The following is a 24,052-nucleotide window of genomic DNA, read 5'->3' as shown; positions in this document are numbered from 1 at the left end:
TTATAATGTTCAGTAAACGTTACCGAGAAACAAAGAGCCAGTTAAAAAGACAAAAGGTTTTATTAAAATATGTCCTGAAGGAGAATCACCCTGTTGTAATTTACAACATACTATACAGACCAGACCCCATTTCCTGATGCCCTGCAGGGGGAGCTACAGCACCACTCCACAGTGGTGGACAAGCTAACAAGCTAGTCAAAAGCACAACTACTAAAAACATAAAAAACAAAGTTCAAGCACAGTTTGCACATGCTGAAAGCATAAACCCCGTACTTCACAATTGTGTACTTCTGTTTTCAATTAAAAGGCACTTCCTGATTTTATGTCTGTTTTCTAGTGAAATTTTAAAACGTTAACATCTTTCAGCTGAGATGCATTTGGGGGTTTTTGTGTTTTTTTTTAAGACTCCTTCTGTTCTCTAATCCGGCAAACCAAGTGTCACATAGCACTAAAAAACAGGGCATTGTTTGTGTATTGACAACTAAATGTTTCCAGCCAACACCCAGCTCCTGTCTGAGCGTACGAGCGTTTGAACAATGCCACGAATGACTGGCATGTGAGTTTGGCACAGCAGTCTGTGAAGAGGTGTTGGCGTGGGGCTGCACGGAAAACAGGAAGAGGTGGATCCTTGCAGTTAGGGAGATATGTAAGCTAATCCTCTGCTGTCACATACTTTCTGTTTCTTCTGCTGAAGTAGCACATGCTGCAGCAGCTCGAGTGTGTGTCCGCCGTCTCGTCGTGGTCGCCCTTCTGCTTTTACCTTTCGTTTCCTGTTTGCTAGAAACTGGCAGCTCACGTGGCACAGTCCCTGAGTAACTGTCTTTCTCAAAAGTGTCCACGTCATTTACTGTAAACATCTACTGAAGCGTGCGGGTCTTGCTGTTTGCAACCAAAGTCGCTGCTTGCATGACTCTGTAGCGCTCCCGGAGGTTCCTCCTCCTCACGTGTTCGTTTGTGATCTCGATGACATTCGCTACGGGGAACCAGCCCTTCTGACCGTCCGACAGGCGGGTTCCTTCGTACAAGCCTATTCGGGGGGGAGGGAGAAAAAAAAAAGAGGGGAGGAGAGTGGGGGGAGGACAAACAAGGGAAGAGGGAGATATTGGCGGTTTCTGCGTCGTTCATGCAAGAAAGTCAAAGCAAATAAACTGCTAAAGCGAGGGTTGGAGGATGGAGGCATATAAACAAGCAGAGTCCAGGGAGGTGATACAAAGTCATGTTAGTACATGTAACTTTTTCTGTGTAACAAATGTTAATAATAATAATTAGTTTCGGTTTCAGCTGCCACAGCTTGTTTTCTAAAGATAAACGTTTCCCACCCGATGCTCTTACCCTCGTTGGTTTTGCGGATGACGTTGATGATCTCAGTGGGCTCCAGGCTGAGCTCGTCGGCTTGCTGGGCGATGTACTGCTCCACGCACTGCACCTGAGGACAGTCTGCCATCCACAGACACATATAAAATTGTAAACTTTCATAACTCGCATAACACTCGGTGTGTGTGAATTTTGTATGCGCTTGTCCTCACCCCAGTCCTCGTAAATCACTTCCTTATCATCTCTCTCTTGGTTGGCCGTGTTGGGGAAAGCTGCCATCCACCTGTCCATGTCCGACCTGTTGATGGAGACGGCCACAGTTTAGTCTCATACCAGTGACGTGTAATTCCTGATGTAACAGTAGGAAGAGTTTTCACCTCCTTCGAGGTGTGAGGAGAAGAGGAGGTCAACAGAAAACCATAGCAACCCGTTTCTGAGGCTCAACATGTCCCACAGTCTTCTGAATCTAAAAATCCTCACATTGCATTTTGGCACATCTCTGAAGAATGTTCCCAGCATTATATTTAGGTTCATTTAAGTTTAGCAAATCACTTTTATAATGGTTTGGTCAAGAGATCTTGAGTTTAACCTTGATACGTCGCCAAAACTACCAGTTACACAAACAGGCGTGTGTTTGGACTGTGGGAGGAAGCTGGAAATACCAGAGAGAACTCAGACAGACACAAGGAGAACACGCAGGACGCCAGGGACCTTTTTACTGTGCTGTACAGCGCTAACCACTGTACTGGGTGCTCTCCAACTCTCACCCTATGACGGCTCAGACAGGCTTCAGCCTAACTGCAACCCCGAGTTGGATAAGCAGAAGTGGATACACGAATGGATCGACATTAGATGTTTTTGGCCTAAGTACTAAATTTGAAGGATTTATTCCCTGGAGTCACACATTATACTATTAGCATAGTGACCGATATTTGCATTTTACTGTGATGGTGTTAGAGGAAAACTATGTCACCTAACTCACCAACAACACATCCTCAAAATGTTTAACAGAGAAAATGTTTTGCATAGAGCATTATGGATTCTCTGGCCTCAATCACATCCTGGACATGTTTTTGATTGCTCTGGATCACCTAACACTGGGGATATTTTATAACCTGCAAAAACATCCTAACAATGTTTCCGTCAGATCATGTTGTCATCAAGTCAAAGTCAAAAAGACCATATTTATCCTCAAGGGGCAATTAAGACACATGATACCTTGCCAACCATGCATATAATAAACAAACATCACAATGAAAATTGTTTGAAATGACAAACATCCTTTTTTTCCATGTTTAACTTCCCTGTAAGCCGGTTGTAGCAAGTCTGTCAACATCCAGGACGTCAGCTTGTATGCTCTCCAAACTGGCTCCCAGGCATGAATCAGGGGGGGCAGGACTTTGCACATGTGTTTGTTGTATTTGGTTCATAATTTCACTTAATTTTTAATGTAGTGTGAATGTTTTTCTTTGTGCTCGTTAAGCTTTTACTTTGAAAGTCAGAACAGCTGTTCATCCAGGGCAACATTTTCAAGGAGTGGCCAGGCAGGAGTGTAATCTAGTTACACTTTTAGGCCAGAACTGTTTCTTGGTGGCTCTAATTTCTCATTTCCATCTCACATAACCTTTGAGTAACTCGCAGTTCATCTACAATTTTTCCTTTTAGGAAATTAAATGTTTCTTTTACATGAGTCAAATTACCCGATTCATGCTGCTTCTATGTAAACAGCATGAACTACTTGAATTGGACTTTGACTTCATGTCTAGTTTTTCCCTTATTTTCATTCAAGATACTGCAGATGTTAGAGTCAAGCACATGCTGTTCACACACACACGCGCGACCACTCACTGAGAGGAAGCTTTGATGAGCCGCTCAAACAGGCGTCCCTGGTGGTTTTCCAGCAGCGTGAGATTGAAGCAGTGTTCGAAGGGGCTCCCACTGGTCCCGCTTTCCTCTATTGGCTGCACTTGCACCAGAGAGCGATGGGCATGGTCGAGCACCACAAAACGCTCCGCGCTGTTTGAGACAATGTAGACAAAAGCTAATTACAAGAAAAATATGAGAAGGAAAACGGGTCTAGCAGGAAGCAGGTATATCGCATGCTGTGTATACTCTTAACGTCTAGCACCTTTGGCACCACCTTCCCTTAAATTTTAGGGAGTTGGAGTTATTTAAACGAGTGATGACACGCATTTAACTCTTTCCCCATAAAGACGACATTCGGCGACCTCCCCTGTAATGAGCTCACTATATATCATTAAAGATGTAATAGTTTGGCAAGTATTAGAATAGTTTCTGGGCTTTTCCAAGGGTAGCTGCATAGGCAGAGACCACCCTCACAGTGTTTAATGATTAACCAAAATGTATAATTCTGAATTAGTGCATAAAGCTGAGGCTAGTAAATATCTCCAGTTTACAGATAGGCTTTGATATCCACTGACATCAAGGAAATTTATGTAGCTGTTGTCACAGAAGCAGAAAGATGCATTTATTAAGCTGTAAAGGGACTGTGAATGCATGATGTGTACAACATCTGAAAAATTCAGTGTACGCTTTCAATTCTAATCAGAATCTAGCAGAATGAATCAATGATGCATCAAAGATGGGTCAACAAATTAAGAGCATTTTATGTTGTGTCAGTTTTGTTTTTGAACCTAACCCCTTTTTGGCAGCGATGACGAGCAGGTCGTTGAACAGGAAGAAGTAGACGGGAGTGAACTTTGCCCTCATGTTGAAGAGAGTCGCTCCTTTGGACATTTCCTGGAGCTCTCCCTTTTTCTCCAGATATCGAGTCTGGGAGATGATGGGGATGGCCTGAAGAGGACAGGTGGCATTTACGACTCTTCAAAATAAAAGAGATCACATAAGCTGAATACAAACATCAACACTGCCGTTACCTTGAGCTTGTCAAACTCCAGTGTCTTAGAGATATGAATCAGCTCCTCCATCTGTTTCATCTTTCCCACCTCTGTGTTACACACATCAATGATCTGAAACAAAATGATGAAATCACTTAGCAGATCCCTTTTATTTTCACACTTAAAAAAACCTCCTCTCAACCATCCTTGTATAAAACCGTGTGTCTCACTGGGAGTATCAAGTTTATTCCTCTGGCTCTTTTAATAAACCTAATCTCAGCCTGCCACTGCCCTCAATGGCACCTGTGACTCACTGAGTTGATTCAGTAGGAAATCCTTCATTCAGACAATAGCTGACATCTAATTTCCAGAAGCATACGGCGCACTTTAGACTCAAATATGCCGCATTTGCAGGCAGAAGGGTGGTTGAGGAGTGAGGCGTGTTTACCTTGGACACAGAGGCCAAAGCCTTTGAGGCTGTCTGCTCCTCTTTCGTCCCCTCTTTTGTTCTCTTCAGGATGTTCTGAAACAACAAACAACAACTTTCTATTTCTGCAAACAGACAAACAACATTACCAGGAGACATTTTTCCACCAAAACACAAGCAAGGTTGTGAAACTGGGGCGAGGCGAGTCTGTGTGTTTGCTTATAGGTTAAAGGATCAGCGAAGGCTAGAGTGTGTAAGATTACGCTGGAATGAGGGCATTCCACACATCCGAACACCGTGATGAACTCATGCTATTGCCTTTCACTGACCCTCAGGAGAGAAGGGTCAGCTATGCACAATGTACTGTGGCGTTTTGTTTGGCACTTAAGTAAAGCACGTAAAGCTTACAAAGGCTGTCACTCATCTGTGAGTTGCTGAGCTTTTTCCTCTCAGGAGAGAAGCAGAAGCAAATAACCAATTTGTCACTCTGTGGCCTAAACATGCACTCACATGCCACCTAGTTAGTAAGGGCTTCACTAGTACCAGGTTTGACTCCAGTTTGCCTTCAGACCTGGCTTAGTTACTTGTGACATAGATTCAACAAGGTGCTGGAAACATTCCTCAGAGATTTTGGTCCATGTTGACATGACAGTGTCACATAGTTGCTGCAGATTTGTCTGCTGCACATCCATGATGTTAATCTCTAGGTTCACCATGTCCTAACGGTGCTCTACTGGTTGACATCTGGTGACTGTGAATCCTGAAATATTTATACAACTGTGTTTATGTTGTTTTGAATGTTGCAGCAGAAAGTGAGATTTATCAAGCCTGGAACATTTCTCTCATCTTCTGTTGTTTAATATTGAGCCCAGACAAATTGTAGCCTTAGTTTCCTGTTATCAGGTGACAGGAGCGGCACCTGGTGCAGTCTTCTGCTGCTGGAGCCCATCTGCTTGTGTGTTCAGACATGCTCTTCTGCATACCTTGGTTGTATTGAGATGTTATCTCAGTTATTATTTTGTGGGGAAAAAATCCCAGAAAATCAGCAGTTTCTGAAATACTCAGACCAGGCTTGTCTGGCACCAAGAAACATGCCACGTTCAAAGTCGCTCTAATCATCTTTCTTCCCTACTTTGGTGTTCTGTTTGAACCGAGTTGTCTCCCTGTGATTGGCTGATTAGATATTTGAAGTTAAGCCCAGAAAGATGATTCTGATCATGTGGACATTTCTATAGAAACCTATAGAAACCTTTCATCACTCATCAAAGTGAATTGATCATTAATATGTATGTGTCATGAGCACTGATCAATGGCCCTGAATACTGTTGACAGAGAGTTGGGGATTGGCTGCAATTACAGAACTTATGTTAACTAACAGTGGAACAGGTGTACCTAATAAAGTGACCAGTGACATATGCTAAGGCATAGAGAGTGAAAACTGGGTGATGCTGCACACCTCAATGAGCATTTTGATGCGTGTTATTCGCTGGAACGGCAGTAGCAAGAAAGACATGAAGGGCAGCCGCTGGCACTGAGGCGACTCTTGGAGACGAGTGATTACTGCACTGAACTGCAGGTTGCTCTTCCTGTAAATACACCACAAAAGTAAAGATAAGGTAAGACTTTGTCTCCAGTTGAGACAGTTGGTACCCTGCCAGCCTGCACTACTTACAATCTTTTCTCATAGTTGCTACGGAAATTCTCAGAGAGTTTGAACCTGATTCAAGTGAAACTCTGGTTGCTTACATGAGCTCAGTGAACATCTTTTCCTGGTAGATCTGGTTGCGTACGTAGTCAATGTAGGCGGGGAAGTTGTGCTGGGCATGGTAGTTGATTATATCACAAATGTCAGAGAACACCACGTCCTGAAATATGCGGTCCTCCAAGTCTTTCAAGAATCTGTTGAGTCAGATAACAAATTTTCAGAACTTGCAGAAAACTGTGCACAAGCCTGTTGAACCATAAAGAACAAGCTTTACATTCCTGTCCCAGTTTCATCTTCAACAAGTGACCTTGCAGCACTTCACATCATAAATCACTTTGGAGTTTCTGTTTTTTCCTTATCTCCCTTCACCCTTTTTTTCCCTCACCTCTCGCTGACTTCACGGATCCTCAGGATGTTGGAGAAGAGGGTCTTCCTGTCTCTGATGATCATCGTCTCTTCCAGCTCCCGGCTCTCCATGAAATGTTCAGTCAGAACATGAAGAGATCGCAAGTAAGAGGCCTCTGATGTCAGGACCTCAAACATACTCTGTCAGGAAGAAGGTGAACAAAGCTGCACATTAAAGGAAACCAAGATGACACAAAAAGCAGGATAACTGCAGTTTTCATGTTTATAGAGGAAATATTTATGATTTATATATGATTTTTTTTTAAATAAGAAGAGTTACACAGGTTGTGAAGGGCTCTTGGGAGCTATTTATAAACAACTAAAATCCAAGATCATCATTTCAAACAATTGTATGGATGTGTCAGCAAACGTCTGGAAGAATACACAAACTGTCACCCTCAGATCAGAAGAAACTGATAAGCAAGAACCACCCAGGAACCACCAAGGCTCAAGCCTGTGAGGAACTGGAAACTGCTGAACACCAGCATCCTGTCCACAGTGAAGCCAGTTTCACCATGAACTGAGAGGGTGTCGACCAAAAAATATGTTTCCGCTCCAAAATGAAATTTACAAATACATGGATAATACACGGAGACCAAGACTGAACTATTTGGCCACGATGACAAGAGGAATGTTTGGAGTAGCAAAGATGAGGAGTTTAAACCTGAGAACACTGCATCAGCTGTTGAGCATGGTAAGCATGGTGGTGGTAGCATCAAGCTCTGCGGCTGCTCTGCTGCCAGTGGTACCAGTATATTGCATAAAGTGGCTCGAATAATGGAAAAAGGGCTACCTCCAAATTCTTCAACTTCACCTCAAATCAACAGCTAGATACTTGAAACTTGGGCACAGCTGGGTGCTTTAAGAGGATGATCCCAAACACACATCAGACTGATTTTGGGATGGATAAAGCAAACAAGCATTACGCCTCTGGCATGGCCATTCTTCATGCCCCGACCTCATGTAGACTATGCTTAAAAGACGGATTTATGACACAAAGCAAGCAATTTAAATGGAGCAATTCTGCCCAGAGAAGTAATCAAATATACAGCCAGAATGATGCCAGATGCTTGATGATGGCGATCAAAAATGTCGAGTCAATGTGCAGCTTGTCATTTCACTAAATATTAGTGAGGGGTGTATTTAAGCCTGTATCAGTACTTCAAAGGTTATTTACCTTTACAAATTCTGTTACTGGCACTACAGCTTTATAACTAACTGTAAAAGCTTTTCTGAACGTCATACCGGGTGAATCAATATGATGTAATAGCAATGAGTTAGACAGTGTGGCTAAATGGATTCTAATTCATGTAAAAGCATTATATTATTAGTTGGAAAACTTGATCCTGCATCTCAGATTTCTCCTTTCAGCCTTTATTGATTTGTCTTTATGGAGCCTCTCTGCCATGCATTATCGTCTCCTCTCCTCCACTCCCTCACCTCCTGGTACTTGCACTGGTCAGAGCTGAGATTCTCCAGCACCCCACTGTCCCGCACATTTGGGAGTTCCTGCCACAGAGTGCTCTGAACCGGTGTGGGCACCGGGCTGCCTCTCGGTCCTCCATTTCCAGGGCGACGACCGAGGTGGTCCATAGCATAGTCCGCACTAGTTTTGCTGATGTTACGGCAAACTGTCTGGCGCCGGATCTCTTTTGTAATGACAGAAGCCCGGTACGTCTGGTAGAGAGGTTCTGAAACAGGGAAAAGAGTCAAACATTTTCCTGATTACTACATATATTCATAAACATCAATCACTCTGCTTCCCAGTGGACCTGCATAATCAGTTATCAGTAAACCAAGAACTACTCGTTTAACTTTTTGGTTACGTTTTAGGCTTTCCTTTTCTTTTAACTTGAATTTTATTGCTACTTTAAAGCTATTCTTCAATTTTCATGCCTTAGCTTCAACACTGTCACCGTCGCTCTTTGGCGAAGAGTTTCCCAGCAGCATCACTTCCTGCTGCGAGGTAAAGCCAAAAAAATGTCAGAACTGCATCTTTTTCATTAAAATGCATTCGAGTGACAAATAATAAAGTAATAAATTACTTTGTACAATCAGTGATTTGTTCAGTGAGAGCAAATAAGACAGTGCTGTATATAGTACATGATCTACTGTCTCAGGTACTTTGGAATTAGGACAACATGCAATACATCTTAATGGAGTCGATGAAAATACAGATGAATATCATCAGATTCAATCACACTGACGATAATGTGCAAAGAAACTGATTAAATGGAGACAAACATTATGGCTCATAGTAAAATTCACCAAATGCGTTTCCTATTTAAGATACTAGTAATGACATAAACCTGTATCCAGTGCAAACGCTTGTCTAACTGGAACTACATATCAAAATCTGGTTTTTGTAGGGACAGAAGCATGTCTAATGAATGTCTAACAGGATTTCAGCTACTCAACAGTTCATCAGGACTGTTTTTTAGTGGGTGAAAGGTTTTGCAGGCACATCCTGTTAGCACCTGTACTCATGTTTTACCAGCATTGGAGTTTCAGTATGTGGAGAATGTGACAAGGTGACAAGAAAGAGTTTCCTTAATCTGACGTCATGCAGGTGGCATTTGTTTGTTGCTCCAAAACCTGCATGTGCTGTTGAGCGTTAGCGGCGCCTTCACAAATGTGACCCAGGCAGTGAATTCCGACTGTACACAAAGACAGCCAGGCAATGACACGATCAGAACAACTGGACTTTCCAATATTTCCAATGTTTTTTTTAATCTTAGCTTCACTGTCTGCAAATATCCTACGAAACTACGTCCAAAATTTTTTTGTTTATTTAACAGTTTCTGATGCAAAAAGTAAAACTAAACAGCACAGTGTTGCCCCAAATCATCATCCAGCAATCCTCTCAGGTATGATGGCAAAATCCCTGCTCAGCGCAGCCACACATGCCTGTAGGTGTGACCTGACCAATCAGCAAGTGAAATTTGCCCCTTTATTGATGCTGGCAATTTTTCCATCTTTAGCCTGTGGCGATAAGGACGCGTGGACTGTGAGCGGATTATTGTAAATGTAAAGGCATGTTTATTAGAAGTTGAATCATTTATGGACTTGTTTTGGAAACAGGGTTACAGTTGATAGATCTGGGCTTGTTGTGGCTTGTTTGTTTTGAGTGTCAGCCTTACCATCCTGCAGACGAGTGTCGAAAATAAACCCAATCTTCCTCCTGATAGAATTCCTCCTGTCAGGGGACATGACATTGGAGAAAAGGGTTAACAACTTACAAATGCCCCCTTATTAATCTGTCAATACTCTCAATAATATAAAGGCTGGTTTAAAGGGTAATCCAGGTGAAAATCTTTATTTTTCTTATATGAAGACATTGTGTTAGCTCTTCTCTAAATGCGCTCTACCCTGTTTATCCATTTGTAGCTTGAGCCCTCCTACTGTATTTTTTTAGCAGGTTTTACTCAAACAGGAGGGAAAAGCACCTTTGTTTAGGAGCATCTTTGGAAATATACTGCATATATTTGTGTCATTTTATCTGAGGAAAATATAAAATATTTCCACACATATCCTTTTAAAATGGAAAGGTAAAGATGCTGACTCACTTTTCTTCGCTTGTGTCCTCCTTCTCTTCCTCTTTCCCTCCATTCTCCTCCCCTAGTAAAAGAAGACATGGCTGCTTTTAGTTAAACAGATATTACCTGTATGCATCATTCACAGCTCATGTCAGGCACACAGAATCCTCGTTCAGACCTTTTTTCAGTGTGAGGGACTGCGCTGAGGCAGTGCTGAGCCTCCTGGGATCTGCCTTTGGTGGTGGTGGTGGGAGTCTCTGAGGTTGGAGGGAAATGTGTGGAGGTGGAGTGTGGGCTCGCTGAGGGCTCAGTCCAGTGGTGGCGGAGCCACTGGGGGAGGAGGGTCGCAACAAGTGACCCTCCTCCGGTGTGGGCATGGGAAGAGGAATGCCGCCCCTGGGTATTGTTTGGCTACGACTGTCCTGGTTCAAAGGGATCCTCGGGGGGATAGCAGGCGGAACTTCGTCCGGGGTCACTATGGTTTCTCCCTCTTTCTGAAACTCGGACGTGGGATCTGACAGACTGTTGGTCAGTTTGGACCGACGGCCTAGTTTGCACACTTTGATTAGAGGAATATCCAGCTCCTTACACTCGACTGCGTTGTTTTTAGGAGTGGGGTAAATCAATGGAAGCGTGGCCTCGTAAATATTCTCTTCTTCATTTTGGGTGCTTCCGTGCTGAATTTGCGGTGACTGCATACGTTTTGGGGGAACGGGGGGAGACCCGGAGCGAGTGATAGCAAGCGAGGCAAGAATGAAGTGAGGACCCGGGTCCGAACGCCTCCTCTGGTTGTCCGCAATCAAAACACTCAACGACTCGTGGAACTTTGCTTTTTGTTTTTTCAACGCCTCATCCTCCTCAATCGCAAAAGTGTCCTCTGTGTCCTCTGCCTCACTGTCCCCTTCATCCACAAACTCTACTTCCTCATCTTCCCAGTCTTCCTCATCCTCCTCTCCACCCTCCTCCCCAACATCTTCCACGTTCACGGGGACCCATATTAGTTTCATGCCAGGCCGCTGGAGGTGGCAGATGCAGCTGCAGTTCGGGGCGCAGCACGGGCTGACAGGCGTGTGATGACTGTGCTCCGCCTCCACTTTATCTCCTCCAGTAAGCTCAACCTCAACCTCCTTTCCATCAGGCTCTGCGTAAAACATAAGAAACACATGAATTGTTTTGAAATGTTTTCAAAAGGGGAAGAAAGTAAAATGATAGTGAACTTCTCAAATATTTAGTTTCTTCCTTATTTTGCAATTTAAAAAACAAAACAAAACACACAAAAAAACTGAGCTAATGAGTGGGAATGGCTGCTTTCTGCCCACTTCCTGTGTCCTCAGACAGAAAGGTACACTTTCATTAAGAGCTTTGCTTCCCCTTCCCCCCCATCTTCTCTTCCCATAAATGCTTCACATGCACATGCTGCACCGTTGAGTCAGCACCCGTCTTCAAATATTCATGGAAACATTTGGAGGATCGCATGGGGGAAAATTCAATACCGACAAAAGGAAATGGAGGAGGTGGAGGAAAGAGAGTGGTGAACTGGAAAGATGGTTAAAGGGGTCAGCAAGTAAGCATCTAAAAAAGCTGGGAAATAAAGGACAGTTTTGGTAACTTTCCAGTTAAACCATTAAGAACACTGATGCACTTTGCCATGCTGGTGACATCAGCGATGGTGGTGTTGGACCACCTTTATTTCCTGAGAGTTAAACGAGTGGAATCTCCCCAAAACTATCAGATGCACCGACACAGATACTGATTCAGCTCAAAACACTGCACAACAGCCGTCCACAAAAGAAAAGATTCACTTACTGCACATTTGATTTGTAACTGGTTATTGGCCACTAGCACATAATCGAGGCACCGGTTGCAAGTTATATTAAATTTCACCAATCACCATTTTTTAAATCATTTTTACACTAGCAAATCACTAGCAAGACAATAAATATATAAACAATTTAAAATGAGCTTATTATCCCTAAACATTTCTTTAACATCTACTCTTCTTCAACTTAAACTCATTTTAATTTTTTTTATTACTGTTGAAGTATCTCACAGTAGAAGATCCTCACTATGTGCCTGTGACATTTCTATTTTAACTCTGTTGTTTATTTATTGTATACGGTGATATTTTTAGATTTTGCCCTGGTGCTGCAACAGAATCATTTCGCTTTAGATCCATTTTATTTAATCTTTTAAAATGAATGAAATCCCTGTTTTGGGGTTCTTTTGTTTGTTTGTTTTTACTAATGTTGACAATAAAAGATAAAACTTGTGGTTGTTGGGGTGTGCCGGAATAAATTCTGACCCTCCCCTGCCCTAACAGGAATATTTATTTTTAAACTTGACTGCATGCTTTAGCTATATTCACTCAAAGACTCAGTGAGGTCATGTTTAAATGTTTTCTGTTTGAACAAGGAAGCAAAACAAGGGAAGTGATATTGTATGTTGGAATGGAAAATTCAAATCTCACATCAGTACCAATGCAACTTAATTTCTTTGGGTTTCACCATGATACACCAAAGAAAAGTGTCGCTGCAGCTTAAACAAAGAGATAGAGATGGAAGAGATCCCTCTAGGATCCCTCTGTCTTTTCCAACAGAAAGTAAACACAGCACACCTAACTTTTTGCTTTGCACACACACACACACACACACACACACACACACACACACACACACACACACACAGGATCAGCTGACTGACCTCTTTTATGGGACAGACCATTCAAACACAACCACACCTCAGAGCTCACTGATTACGCTGCACATTTGACGTTACACATTTAACACTCATATGCCAAGGTCTTTAAATGCACACACACACACACACACACACACACACACACACACACACAATTTTTGCATCAGACAAAATGTCTAATAATTCATGTGTGATCTTATGCTACACTAAGTCTGTGAAACTAGCCTAATTATAAGATAAAACAATTACTGCTGTCATCTGATCTTTGACCAGCTGTTGCAAGAGATTTTTTTTAATTGGAGGTAAAGGTTTAAACACGTTTAGTTTCTAGTAAATCAGGTGACACTTGCTTTTGATGTGAAACTGCATTAAGAATGCATTTCTGCTTCTTTGTAAACACTAACCTTACTTCACTCTGACCATCTTTATATCTGTGACAAAACCTGCAGTTTAACTCCAATCAACGCAAATTAAAATAATAAATTAAACTCAAGATAGAGGTATTTCTCCCATATACTTCTCCCAAAACTTTACCTGATCGGCCTCCTTCCACGCTGCTTCTCTCCCCCTCCTCTCCTCCATCAAGCTCCTTCTGTTTCTTCGCCAAGCGGCTCCTCTTCTTAGGGAGCGGCGGAGCTGCCTGCTCTGCCTCCTTCTGAAGCTGCAGTCTCACCCGGGGTTTGGGCTTTATCGTAGGAGGCCTCTTGGACTGTCTAACTGGCTTGCCTTCTGCAGTACCATTGGTGGCCGGTTCCAACCTTTCAGTGGACTCCTGCTTGCTGAACTGGTTCACAATCCTCTTGACCTTCCCTCCAGAGCGTCTGACATTGCTGTCCCTCTCTCCAAGAGTAGGGGAACTGCATTGTGGTTTTGGAGGAATCTCCGGCCTTGGCTTGGCCTCGGGTTTGAAGGGTGAAGTGGATGTCGGCGGTTCCTGGACGGACATGGTGGCAGGAAGGACGTCGTCTCTTCTGATGTGCTTCACTCACTGCCCTGACCTATCAAAGGCCAGGCTTTTGTGAATGTTAATGTGAGCGTGTCATCATCTCCTGAGGAGTAAAAAGAAATAAATGTTTACAGAGAGGAAATCGATGTTACGTAACTCGGTATGTGAATACCAGCGCTGAGTAGGACTTTGAGTTCTTATGTAGAAACCCCCCCTCTGCAAGGCCACAGAGGAGAATGAACTTTACACTGTAATAAGCTCATTAGTTTCCAACAACTGTATGGTGACGGTAGAGAGTGTTTTAGCTGCTCCTAAAGAAACATCCTGCACTGCACAGTGTTTATTCGCTGTTTTAATGGCTTCAGAACAGGGATACTGGGCATACCTGATGGCAGTAGCAGCTACGCAAGGCCTTTTGTTATAAATAGAAGAGCTTCTGTGCAGAGGAGCAGTGCAGATGCAGAAATACAAAAAGCATTTCTTCTTTTGTGTGCTGTATCTGTGTAACGAGCCCCCAAGGTCATGTGATCAAGTTACACCAGTTCAGTTTGATTAATAGTTAATATTAATGCATCAACAACCACTCGACCGTCTCCCGTGTTGACATGTCAGCTTAAAAGCCTCACACACATCTGTGTTCAGAGAATGAGCACATCCTCGACAGTTGTGTTTTCCTCCCTTCACAAATATCACCATCACTCGTGTATTACTCAACTTTTAAAAAAGTTAATTAGGGATGTTAACTGGAGTACTTTACAGTTGTGAAAACGTTGGTCTCTCACACATACACCCTGACGTCACGCCTGCAGTAAATCTGCAGAGACCTAATCTTTTAATCTAGAGGGAACTCGGGGAAGTTTCCATATTCAAAGCACTCTGGTCATTCAAATGAAGCGAATAAACCAGAGCTTTTTTAAAAAGTGTCTATAAAAAGAAACGTGATGACGGCAATGTGGTAGTCCCTTTCCATTCTGGGTGACCAAATGTCCACGCTGCATATTCCTCTCACCATATGTTTTTTTTTTTTTTTTTAATGTGCCTGTTTGTGTGCGCGACAACTGATGCAATAGCAAATCAAAGCAGGCTTAGTCATGCACTGAGTCATGAAGAAAAGAGAACAGAGATCCTGAAAAACATGTTATTTCTGCACTGCTTTGTATATCGTTTTGGTGAATAAATTGAGCGTGTAGCTGCAAGCATTCTGATTTTCTAGACAGTTTTAACTCTGCGATTACACTTTTGATTAGCTGGTTAATCTCTCGAGCATTTAAAATGCTGACAAATCCATGTCTATGTGGTGCTGTAAGCAGGAGCGTCTCTTAAATGACTCATAGATGAGCAAATATGGATTACTTGTTAAGTTTTAACAAGATTTATGGAAGCCAAAAGAGTAACTGATCATAAGTCACCTTAAGCACAGCTGATCACGATTCACTTTTCGCATTAGCAGATTATTAAAGCACCAGTCCACCAAGTTTACAAGTGGAAAGAGACACAACCTTTAGCTGGGGTTACCGAGGAGCAGCTTTCCAGGAGCAGCTTAGGCTTGAAGACTGTACTGCACAGTGAGGGTCTTATCAAAGAGATTCAATTACTATAATTACTATACTAATTATTGGAGTGCTCCTTGTTGTGATGATCTGCAGCCCTGTGCCAAACTGAGCATCAGAATGAGGAAGAAAGGCGATCTAAGTGGCTATGAATGTAGCATGGTTATTGGTGCCAGACTGGCTGGTCTGAATATTTCAGAAACTGCTGATCTACTCTTTCCACACAGACATCTCTAGGGTTTACAGAGAACGTCAGAAAAAACAGAAAATATTCAGCGGCAGTGCTCTGAGTGAAAATGTCTCATTGATGTCAGAGGAGAATGCCCAGGCTGCTTCGACCTGATAGGCAACAACAAGCACTCGTTACACACCAAGGTATGCAGAAGAGCAACTTTGAATGCTCAACACATAAAACCTTGAAGCAGCAGCAGAAAACCACATTGGGTCCTATCAGCTAAGAACAGAAAGCTGAGGCTACGGTTCACACAGGCTCACCAAATTTGGAAAGTAGAAGATTAGAAGTTTGCTGTCTGGTCTCATGACTCTTGATTTCTGGTTTGACATTTGGCTCTCAAAGTCAGAATTTGGTGTAAACTACACGAAAGAATGGATCCATCCTGTCTCATCAACAGTTAAGGATGCTGGTGGGTTAATGGTGTGAAGCTATTTTCTTATCACACTTTGCCTCTTAGTACCAACTGAACATCGTTTAAACACCACAGCCTCCCTGAGGATTGTTGCTGACCATGTCCTTTATAACCACAGTGTGCCGCTGATAGCTGTTTCCAGCAGGATAACACACCTCGGCCTCTCTGAAATCTCAAAAGTCTGAGCAATGTTTCCCCACATTAAAATATTTGTATATTTTATGTGTATATATGTATATTAAGGATTGTACATACATGTAAAACATATTTTACTGTAAAAACTGTTGTTGGAACCATACTGAATTTAACCAGATAAACATAAAGAGAGAGAGAGTATGTATAGTTTGCAAACAGCCATTATAATTCATCGGACAATGAGAATAGGACAAATCAACAATTGACAATGACTAATTAATATTGTGCTGAACACAGTCTGATTCAGTAAACTACATCAGTGTCAACTGTTTACTATCATAGCCAAGTGGCTAGCAAACGTACACAGAAGTTTTCACTATCCCTACTAATTAATGTTATCTTGTTGTATCTCTATTGAGGTCAGTGCTATCCTCTATGCTGTTGCATGCTGGGGCAGCAGGTTGAGGGTCACAGATGCCAACAGACGAAATTAACTGATCCACAAGGCCAGTAATGTTGTGGGGATGGAGCTGGACTCTGTTAGGGTGGTGTCAGAGAGGTAGATGTTGTCCAAGAGAAGGACAATCATGGATCATACCTCCCACCCACTCCATGACGTACTGGCTAGTCACAGGAGCACGTTCGGTGAGAGACTGAGATGACCAAAAAGCACCACTGACCGACACAGGAAATCATTCCTGCCCGTTGCCATCTCCCTGTACAACTCCTCCATCTAACACACTGTGAACACTGCTGTAGTGGCAATTCCTTTGTTTGACAAACCAAACATCCCACAATTAAACGTCCACAAGCCACAGCTGCACTGAGATAATATTTTGTATGCAGGCAAAAGAAGTCCACGGTCCAAACTTGAAGGTTGCGTTTTTATGGTTCATTCATCCAGTTTGGCAAACAATAACAAGATCCATTTTTTGTTCCTTCCTGCTGCTTCTCCTGCTCTGGTAAAAAACCATAGGCCCACCCCAGTGCATGCTGGTCCTATACCAGTCTCTTTATTTATAGAAACAAAATGGTCCTACAGGTCTTACTAATTTAACAAGGTAAACACCAAACAAACAAAACATTGAAACAAATATTAACCTACAAATAAACGTGTAAATAAACCCCAAAATATAAGTGAACTAACAACAAACTTTAATTTCAAAATAATAAAAATAAAGAACAAATAGCTCCAACAACTGCAATAGTTAGACCCTTTTTACACACGCTCTTTTCCACTTTGTAATATTCATGTCAATTTTCTTGATATTTATTTATAACCACCTCTGTTAATTATTGATATTTATAACTGAGTGATCTGTATATATTAGTGCTATTTCTTAAATGTGTAAAATCTGTAACATAATGTATTGTTTGGAGTTTCGTCTGTTACTGTTACTATTTTTAAAATTTCTTCTTGGAGGAACTGTAACCCACATAATTTCCTTAGGGATTAATAAAGTATTCTGATTCTGATTGTTTCAGGATGACCTGCCATTATCCAATCACACATCTCCTTACCTGCATCTTCTTTTCTCTTTTTTCTAAACTGAGCACCTGATGGCTTTGAACTTTTCTTGTCCATCTTCCATTGGTTTTAATTTTATACTCCAGTATGAACACCCATCCCTCAACCCGAGGATCACCACAACATAACCTAATAGACCTACACCTTACACACCCTCCCCTTTCGACGGGTTGTGTGTGAGACTTTAAATCATCAAACTGTAAATTATACATTTTAAATTGTTATTGATCCCTTTACCCCTATGCCTAAAGTGTATATTTATTTTCTTACTCTTCTTATAGTTATTGTTTGTTAACTTGCACTGCTGTAACTGGAGCCTCGTCGCCTCGTCTCTCTATATACTGGACTGTATGTAGCGCAGATGACAATAAAGTTTACTTTGGGGAGGGCGCCCTCCCCGCAAATGGGCAGCAGAAAACCGCTCGGTGCCTATGCCATCTCCAAAATGTGCTGGCTGATGTCGGGGCAGCTCGAGTACGAGCAACTTCTTTTGGAGATGCCTGTGGTACTGCCCCCACCACGCAACCGCCCATGTCGCCCCGATCAAAAACCGCTATTGACGACAGTTTTATAAAAGATTGAAGGCTTGGTGTAAGAAATACATATGCTGTTCTGTCTCAGGGAAACCACATTTTAAAGATATTTGTCATCTTTATTATACTTACACATGCAAACAGACAAGTCACTGTGACCATAATAGCTCCTTGACTCAGAATCTGACTAAAGTCAACCGCACACAAACACCAGTAGACAGTTGTTACTGAAAGAGTGCACCAGCTAGTCAGACAGGTTTGGAGGGCATGTAAATGATGCACAGCTTTAAACAAGGAGACAGAAAAGCAAGAGTCTCACATTTCAACAAAGTAAATCAAACAGCGCTACACCACAATCACCCCCCTAACCCCATCCTTGTCTTATGTTTCTGTGTCACGTTATGTGTTTTTTGTTTTTTTGAGTTTTTAAGTACTTTACAGTTCTTAGAAATATGTTGAGGTATAATTCAGAATTAGAAGCATTAACCCATCAGGAGCTGTAGCAGTGTGTGTGTGTGTGTGTGTGTGTGTGCGCGTGTGGGTGTAGAAGCAGGTCTTACCACATCTCACTCCAGTTATCATCACCGTCCACAGGAGTAACTTATAAACCTTTAACAGGAGGGTGTGTTTGCTCACAAAGAACTTGTGTAGACGTTAAAATAAAACACTCTAATGCACTTGCAGATAAAACAACACACTTTAAGGTCACGTTCCAGACATTGCTTTCTTTCAAGCAGTGGCCAACAGATTTCATCTCTTTTGTGTACATTTCTGTTGACCTGTTTAGCTCAATAGCTGCATGCTCCAGTCTGCTGGACCATACAGATGCTCAGGCTGGGTCAGTGGGCCACTCATTCATTTCACTCAGTGTATTTATCCTGTAAATCCAATACATATCAGATATAGTGTCATCCCTTAAATCAATCCAGCTTGAGAACAATACTTAAGTGCCTTTAGAGAGGACGTCCATTAGCACAGTGTTGTGTGTGTGTGTGTGTGTGTGTGTGTGTGTGTGTGTGTGTGTGTGTGTCCACATTATGCCATTAAGCCTAATGGATTAAGTGTGTATATAAATTGGGTATGGGGGCTTTAAGAGAGTCTCTCTACCTCAGCAGCATCAATACTTGTGATGTGGATGGAAGCTCCACGTTGGCCAGGAAGAGGAGACAGGAAAAGGTGTGCCAGAAAGGAAAACATACACACACAAACAGCGCGGTGGGCTTTCATGGAGATCGAAAGAAACAGAGTTGTTTGATATGAGGAGAGAGCATACTACCATGAGGTTATGAATAGGCTATATAAAAATGCCCACATTAAGACCCGCCAGATGTGGATGATCCTACAAAGAAGCATGATTTTACTGTGAAAAACAATCTTCTTATGTAGTGAATACAAAACAATCACTGTTTATAGACTAGAGCACTTAATGGACTTATGAGTCCATAACAGTCTCTGAAATATAATCTGAAAAGATAGCATAAAACCACAGAAAACTCTGCGCTAATACAGTCTTTAAAATAACCACTGTTAAGTTTAACACTGTCACTGTATCCCAACATATTCCACAGAAGGAACAGGTGCTCGCGGAATCCAGCAAAGTGCACCTGTTAAAATGCCAAATATAGACAAAATCTCCATATAAAATATAATTACACAGACAGAAACTCACCAGTGTTGTTGAAGACGGGTCTGAATGTTTATCCTCAGTCATTCGGCTTTAGTGCTCGAAGTCCAACATACTCTGCTTATGTTTTGTAAGAAAATCGAAAGCTTCGGGATTAAAAACCTGTCCACAGCTCACCTACATCAATGAACTTTAAACTGTGCTCGCGCACGAGAAGAAATAAATCGGTAGTTAGACAGGCTGTTAGCAACAAATATCCAATAAAAACAAAACCAGTTCAGTTCATTGTTGACAGGCTTGCTGCCTGAGCACCCATCACCCCTCTCTTGTTGTCTCGCCTTTGTTACCAGCAGAATATGAGAGGTAAAGAAGGAGTGCAGCTGCCCCCGAGAGCTATTGCTGCCAAGCTAACAGCAGATAACTGCAGCTTCCGGTACTGTTTTTCAAAATAAAACTACGGCTTAAAAACGTAAGGTGGGGGATGACTACAAAATCAGCAACTGTGCGAATTAATATAGTGTGTATATGATGTATATATTGGGTATATACAGTCTTGGTTCAAAAAAATAAATATTTTAGTTTGAAATTGTAACATTGCCAGCACAACTGTTGAAGCGGTTTAGCCTTTACTAATGGAAATATGACTGAAAATATAATTGGATACTACATCACACAACATGCCCTTAACCTTAGCTAAAACTCTGTGTTTCGTGTTTGGACTTGGATTGGGATTAGTTGTTATCGGACTCTTACTGTGAAAATATTTAGTGGACGTTTATTGAAACTTTGCGCATATTTGGTCTTCCAAAACAAATAAGGCAAATGTTTTACTTCTGATTTATTTGCGCTTGATAGTGTTGGTGTAAAACCAGCGCAGGTGTCATGAAAGCAGGTGCACCTGAACTTTTTTTTGTCTCCTACCCCCACCTAGTGTCTGTTTTGTGAACTGCAATGAACCGTCCATTATTGGGTCCGAGCGATCAGTCCAGCCGCACTACACAACACGTAAAGTGGGCTTTACATGTCACGTTGAGGTTAGGATAATGTGAGGTGAGTGGTTTGTTTTGGGGTGGGAGTGGAGGACATAATTGGTGGCATAATGTCCCTTATTAATAATTTGAATTCGCCATTAATATTTATTGAACTATTAGCCTATGACATCACTTTGAGACAGTCTCTTCGCAAATAATATACTTTTCGGAACACCGGAGTTGACTTGTAGTCCGATTTGTTGTTGTTTGTGTTTCGTTTGTTTTTTCTCTAATCCACGGAGGCTCAAAATTGTCTTGCGTAGTCTTTTAACTTAACAAGACCGAGTCCTGATCTCGTTAGTGATCATGATTGGCTGCAATCGATAGTTTTCCGTCATCATGAACTGAGAGGGGGCAAACAAAGAAAGAAGCCCCTACTCCAAAATCAACACTATTAAACTCAAATGAGATTTACAGTTGCGCACACTGACAACCAAATGCCTTCTGGTGAAAAGTTTTGTGGTCAGGCGAGTAAAAGATTAAGCTACTTGTTCACGATGACAAGAGGTATGTTCATTCAAACACAACAGCACTGTAGCAGCTGTCGAGCACGGTGGTGGTGGTAAAATTACGGTGGCCCCTAGAGACAAAGCATGTATAAACTCCAAAACACTTACAAATTCCAAATAGCACGCACAAACTCCTCAACACATACAAAATCCAAAACACATGCAAACTCCAAAACACATGCAAAATCCAAAACACGTACAAAATCCAAAACACGTACAAGCTCCAAAACACATACAAAATCCAAAACACGTACAAAATACAAAACACGTGCAAAATACAAAACACGTGCAAACTCCAAAACACGTGCAAACTCCAAAACACGTACAAAATTCAAAACACGTACAAAATTCAAAACACATACAAAATCCAAACCACGTGCAAAATTCAAAACACGTGCAAAATCCAAAACACGTACAAAATTCAAAACACGTGCAAACTCCAAAACACATACAAAATCCAAAACACATACAAAATCCAAAACACATGCAAAATCCAAAACACGTGCAAAATCCAAAACACGTACAAAATTCAAAACACGTGCAAACTCCAAAACACGTGCAAAATCCAAAACACGTACAAAATTCAAAACACATGCAAAATACAAAACACGTACAAAATCCAAAACACGTACAAAATCCAAAACACATGCAAAATCCAAAACACGTGTAAAATCCAAAACACGTACAAAATTCAAAACACATGCAAACTCCAAATCACAACGGAAGTGCTCCAGGACGCTAGGGGCAGTGTTGAGCTCGATTTGTAAAATAAACGGCAAGTTTGTTGCAAACACATGGGCTCTAGTCTCCGTTGCGCTTCCCAGGTTGCCTAGCAACTATGATACTAACAGCTGGAAACGTGTCATACAACTTGGTTTGACAGAAATGAAGGAGAACATATTTTGTTCATTTGTTTGTTTGTTTCTACAAGAGCTTTGTGTGATTTGATAAGTATCTGAGGCTGAGACCACAGGACAGTAAAACATGATTTTTGGGCTTCATTTCTGTACTGAACAGTCATTTAAGATTAGCTAGTAAATAACAATTAGCTAATGTTGTTCATGAGACTAAAGTCATATCACTTTGGTAATGTAAATATAATATGGCCAATATTATGGTTATTATATTAGTCATTATTAGGTATTACAGCAGTGAACATGAACTCTTTGTCAAATACTGAGCTTCAGTACAGATTCAAGTTGCAGTTATTTACATGTCTTACCACCTTAAATCTTCACTCAAAGACAAGTATATAGGAATGACTGCCAAATTTATTTGCCACTGAAGCCGAAGGATGGCATCTGAATAAAACCTCTCTTGACATGCCTAGATGACATTAAAGCTTGGTTGGCTCTAAACTTTTTAAATTTGAATGAAAAGAAAACAGATTTGTTGGTGTTTGGACCCAGTGGCCCCTGTGAGTCCTCTTCTTTTCATTTGGAACCCCTGGAGGTTTATTTTAAACCTGTTGTTACTGCCCTTGGTTTTAAGTTGGACCAGTCCATTTTTATCATTTAAGGCGACTGGCAAGAGTGAAATCGTTTCTTTCTAGGCAGCACTTTGAAACCGTGATCCATGCTTTTATTTCTTCCCCTGTGGACTACTGTAACGCACTTTATGTGGGGGTCAGTCAGTTGTTACTCTGACATCTGCAGCTGGTTCAAAATGTATATTGACAGTGCATATATAGGTGTATCATATATAAGAGACAAATGTTGTTCCTTCAGTATGTTGGCATTACTAAATTTGGCTCAAATGCTTACATACATGTGTAAAAAGAAAATGTACAAGCTGTGAGCTGTTTCAAATCAAATCACTTTTATTGTCACATCACATGTGCAGGTACATTGGTACAGCACATGTGAGTGAAATTCTTGTGTGCGAGCTTCACAAGCAACAAAGTTGTGCAAAATACAATAATGTAAACAAGCAAAATACAAGAATGGCTACATCTGAAACTAATAAATATATGTACAATATATAATAGTATATATATGTTTCTGATAAAATGAAGAGTAGACTGATGTATTAAATATTCCTTTATTGGGTGAGAAAATCAGACCATGTCATAACTGCTTTAAGTCATACAGAATAGATATCAGAGCTTTAAACAGGCTGACGTCTGCTAAATGGGTCAAACTGGGCAAAAAGTATACAAACACATTACATCCTTATAGAATATGATGTAACACTATAGATCAACTTACCTCAGAATATATAAAGCATATAAACAATTACAGCAATATGATGCAACAAACACAGCAGTGCTACTGATCCAAAATACTCAAAGCTTCATAGAACTGGAACAAACATTTATTTTTAGTTCCATTCTGCTGCTGATACATACTTTAGGTTTCTGAACATTAAACTTGTTGCTGCCTTTCATAGTGCGTAACTTGAAGGCCCTGAGTACTTTCTCCCACACTGGAAACACTGGAATGATAAAATTATTTGAACATTACCTAATAAGACTGATTCAGGACAGACAATTAGTTATTTTAAACTTTTCTAGCAGTCCTTCACAAACAGGGAACAGTCTGTCTATTCTCTCCATCTGTCAGCTGCTGCTGGCTCTTCCTCCTCCTCTTCCTCACATACTGCTGAGAT

General features: G+C 41.4%; 1 protein-coding gene across 1 annotated transcript; it reads right to left on the bottom strand.

Annotated features, from left to right (window-relative positions):
* Nucleotides 1-41: 41 nt before the first annotated feature.
* Nucleotides 42-20,306, bottom strand: arhgef15b (Rho guanine nucleotide exchange factor 15b). The gene is made up of 16 exons (XM_085266850.1): nt 19,951-20,306; nt 13,477-13,991; nt 10,424-11,386; nt 10,276-10,327; nt 9,850-9,905; nt 8,150-8,400; nt 6,690-6,850; nt 6,346-6,498; nt 6,056-6,185; nt 4,621-4,695; nt 4,212-4,304; nt 3,974-4,128; nt 3,163-3,330; nt 1,527-1,612; nt 1,333-1,437; nt 42-1,027 (listed from the first exon to the last, which is right to left on the bottom strand). Exons 2-16 carry the CDS (start codon nt 13,886-13,888, stop codon nt 858-860), a joined length of 3,030 nt encoding a protein of 1,009 aa, XP_085122976.1. The 5' UTR covers nt 13,889-13,991; nt 19,951-20,306; the 3' UTR covers nt 42-857.
* Nucleotides 20,307-24,052: the final 3,746 nt, after the last annotated feature.

The sequence above is a fragment of the Mchenga conophoros genome, linkage group LG3 (assembly GCF_057382185.1).
Source record: "Mchenga conophoros isolate Kocher_MC1m ecotype Shallow Benthic linkage group LG3, M_conophoros_male_GT1.1, whole genome shotgun sequence".
Taxonomy (NCBI): domain Eukaryota; kingdom Metazoa; phylum Chordata; class Actinopteri; order Cichliformes; family Cichlidae; genus Mchenga; species Mchenga conophoros.
The sequence above is the reverse complement of the archived record's forward strand: the minus strand, read 5'-3'. Positions and strand labels throughout refer to the sequence as shown.

Excerpts from the sequence above, each read along its gene's own strand:
- arhgef15b (XM_085266850.1), bottom strand. The coding sequence starts at position 13,888 with ATGTCCGTCCAGGAACCGCCGACATCCACTTCACCCTTCAAACCCGAG. Across the intron at positions 6,186-6,345 it reads AAGATGTTCACTGAGCTCAT|GAAGAGCAACCTGCAGTTCA; the intron begins GTAAGCAACCAG and ends GTGTATTTACAG. Across the intron at positions 1,613-3,162 it reads CTCATCAAAGCTTCCTCTCA|GTCGGACATGGACAGGTGGA; the intron begins GTGAGTGGTCGC and ends CTCCATCAACAG.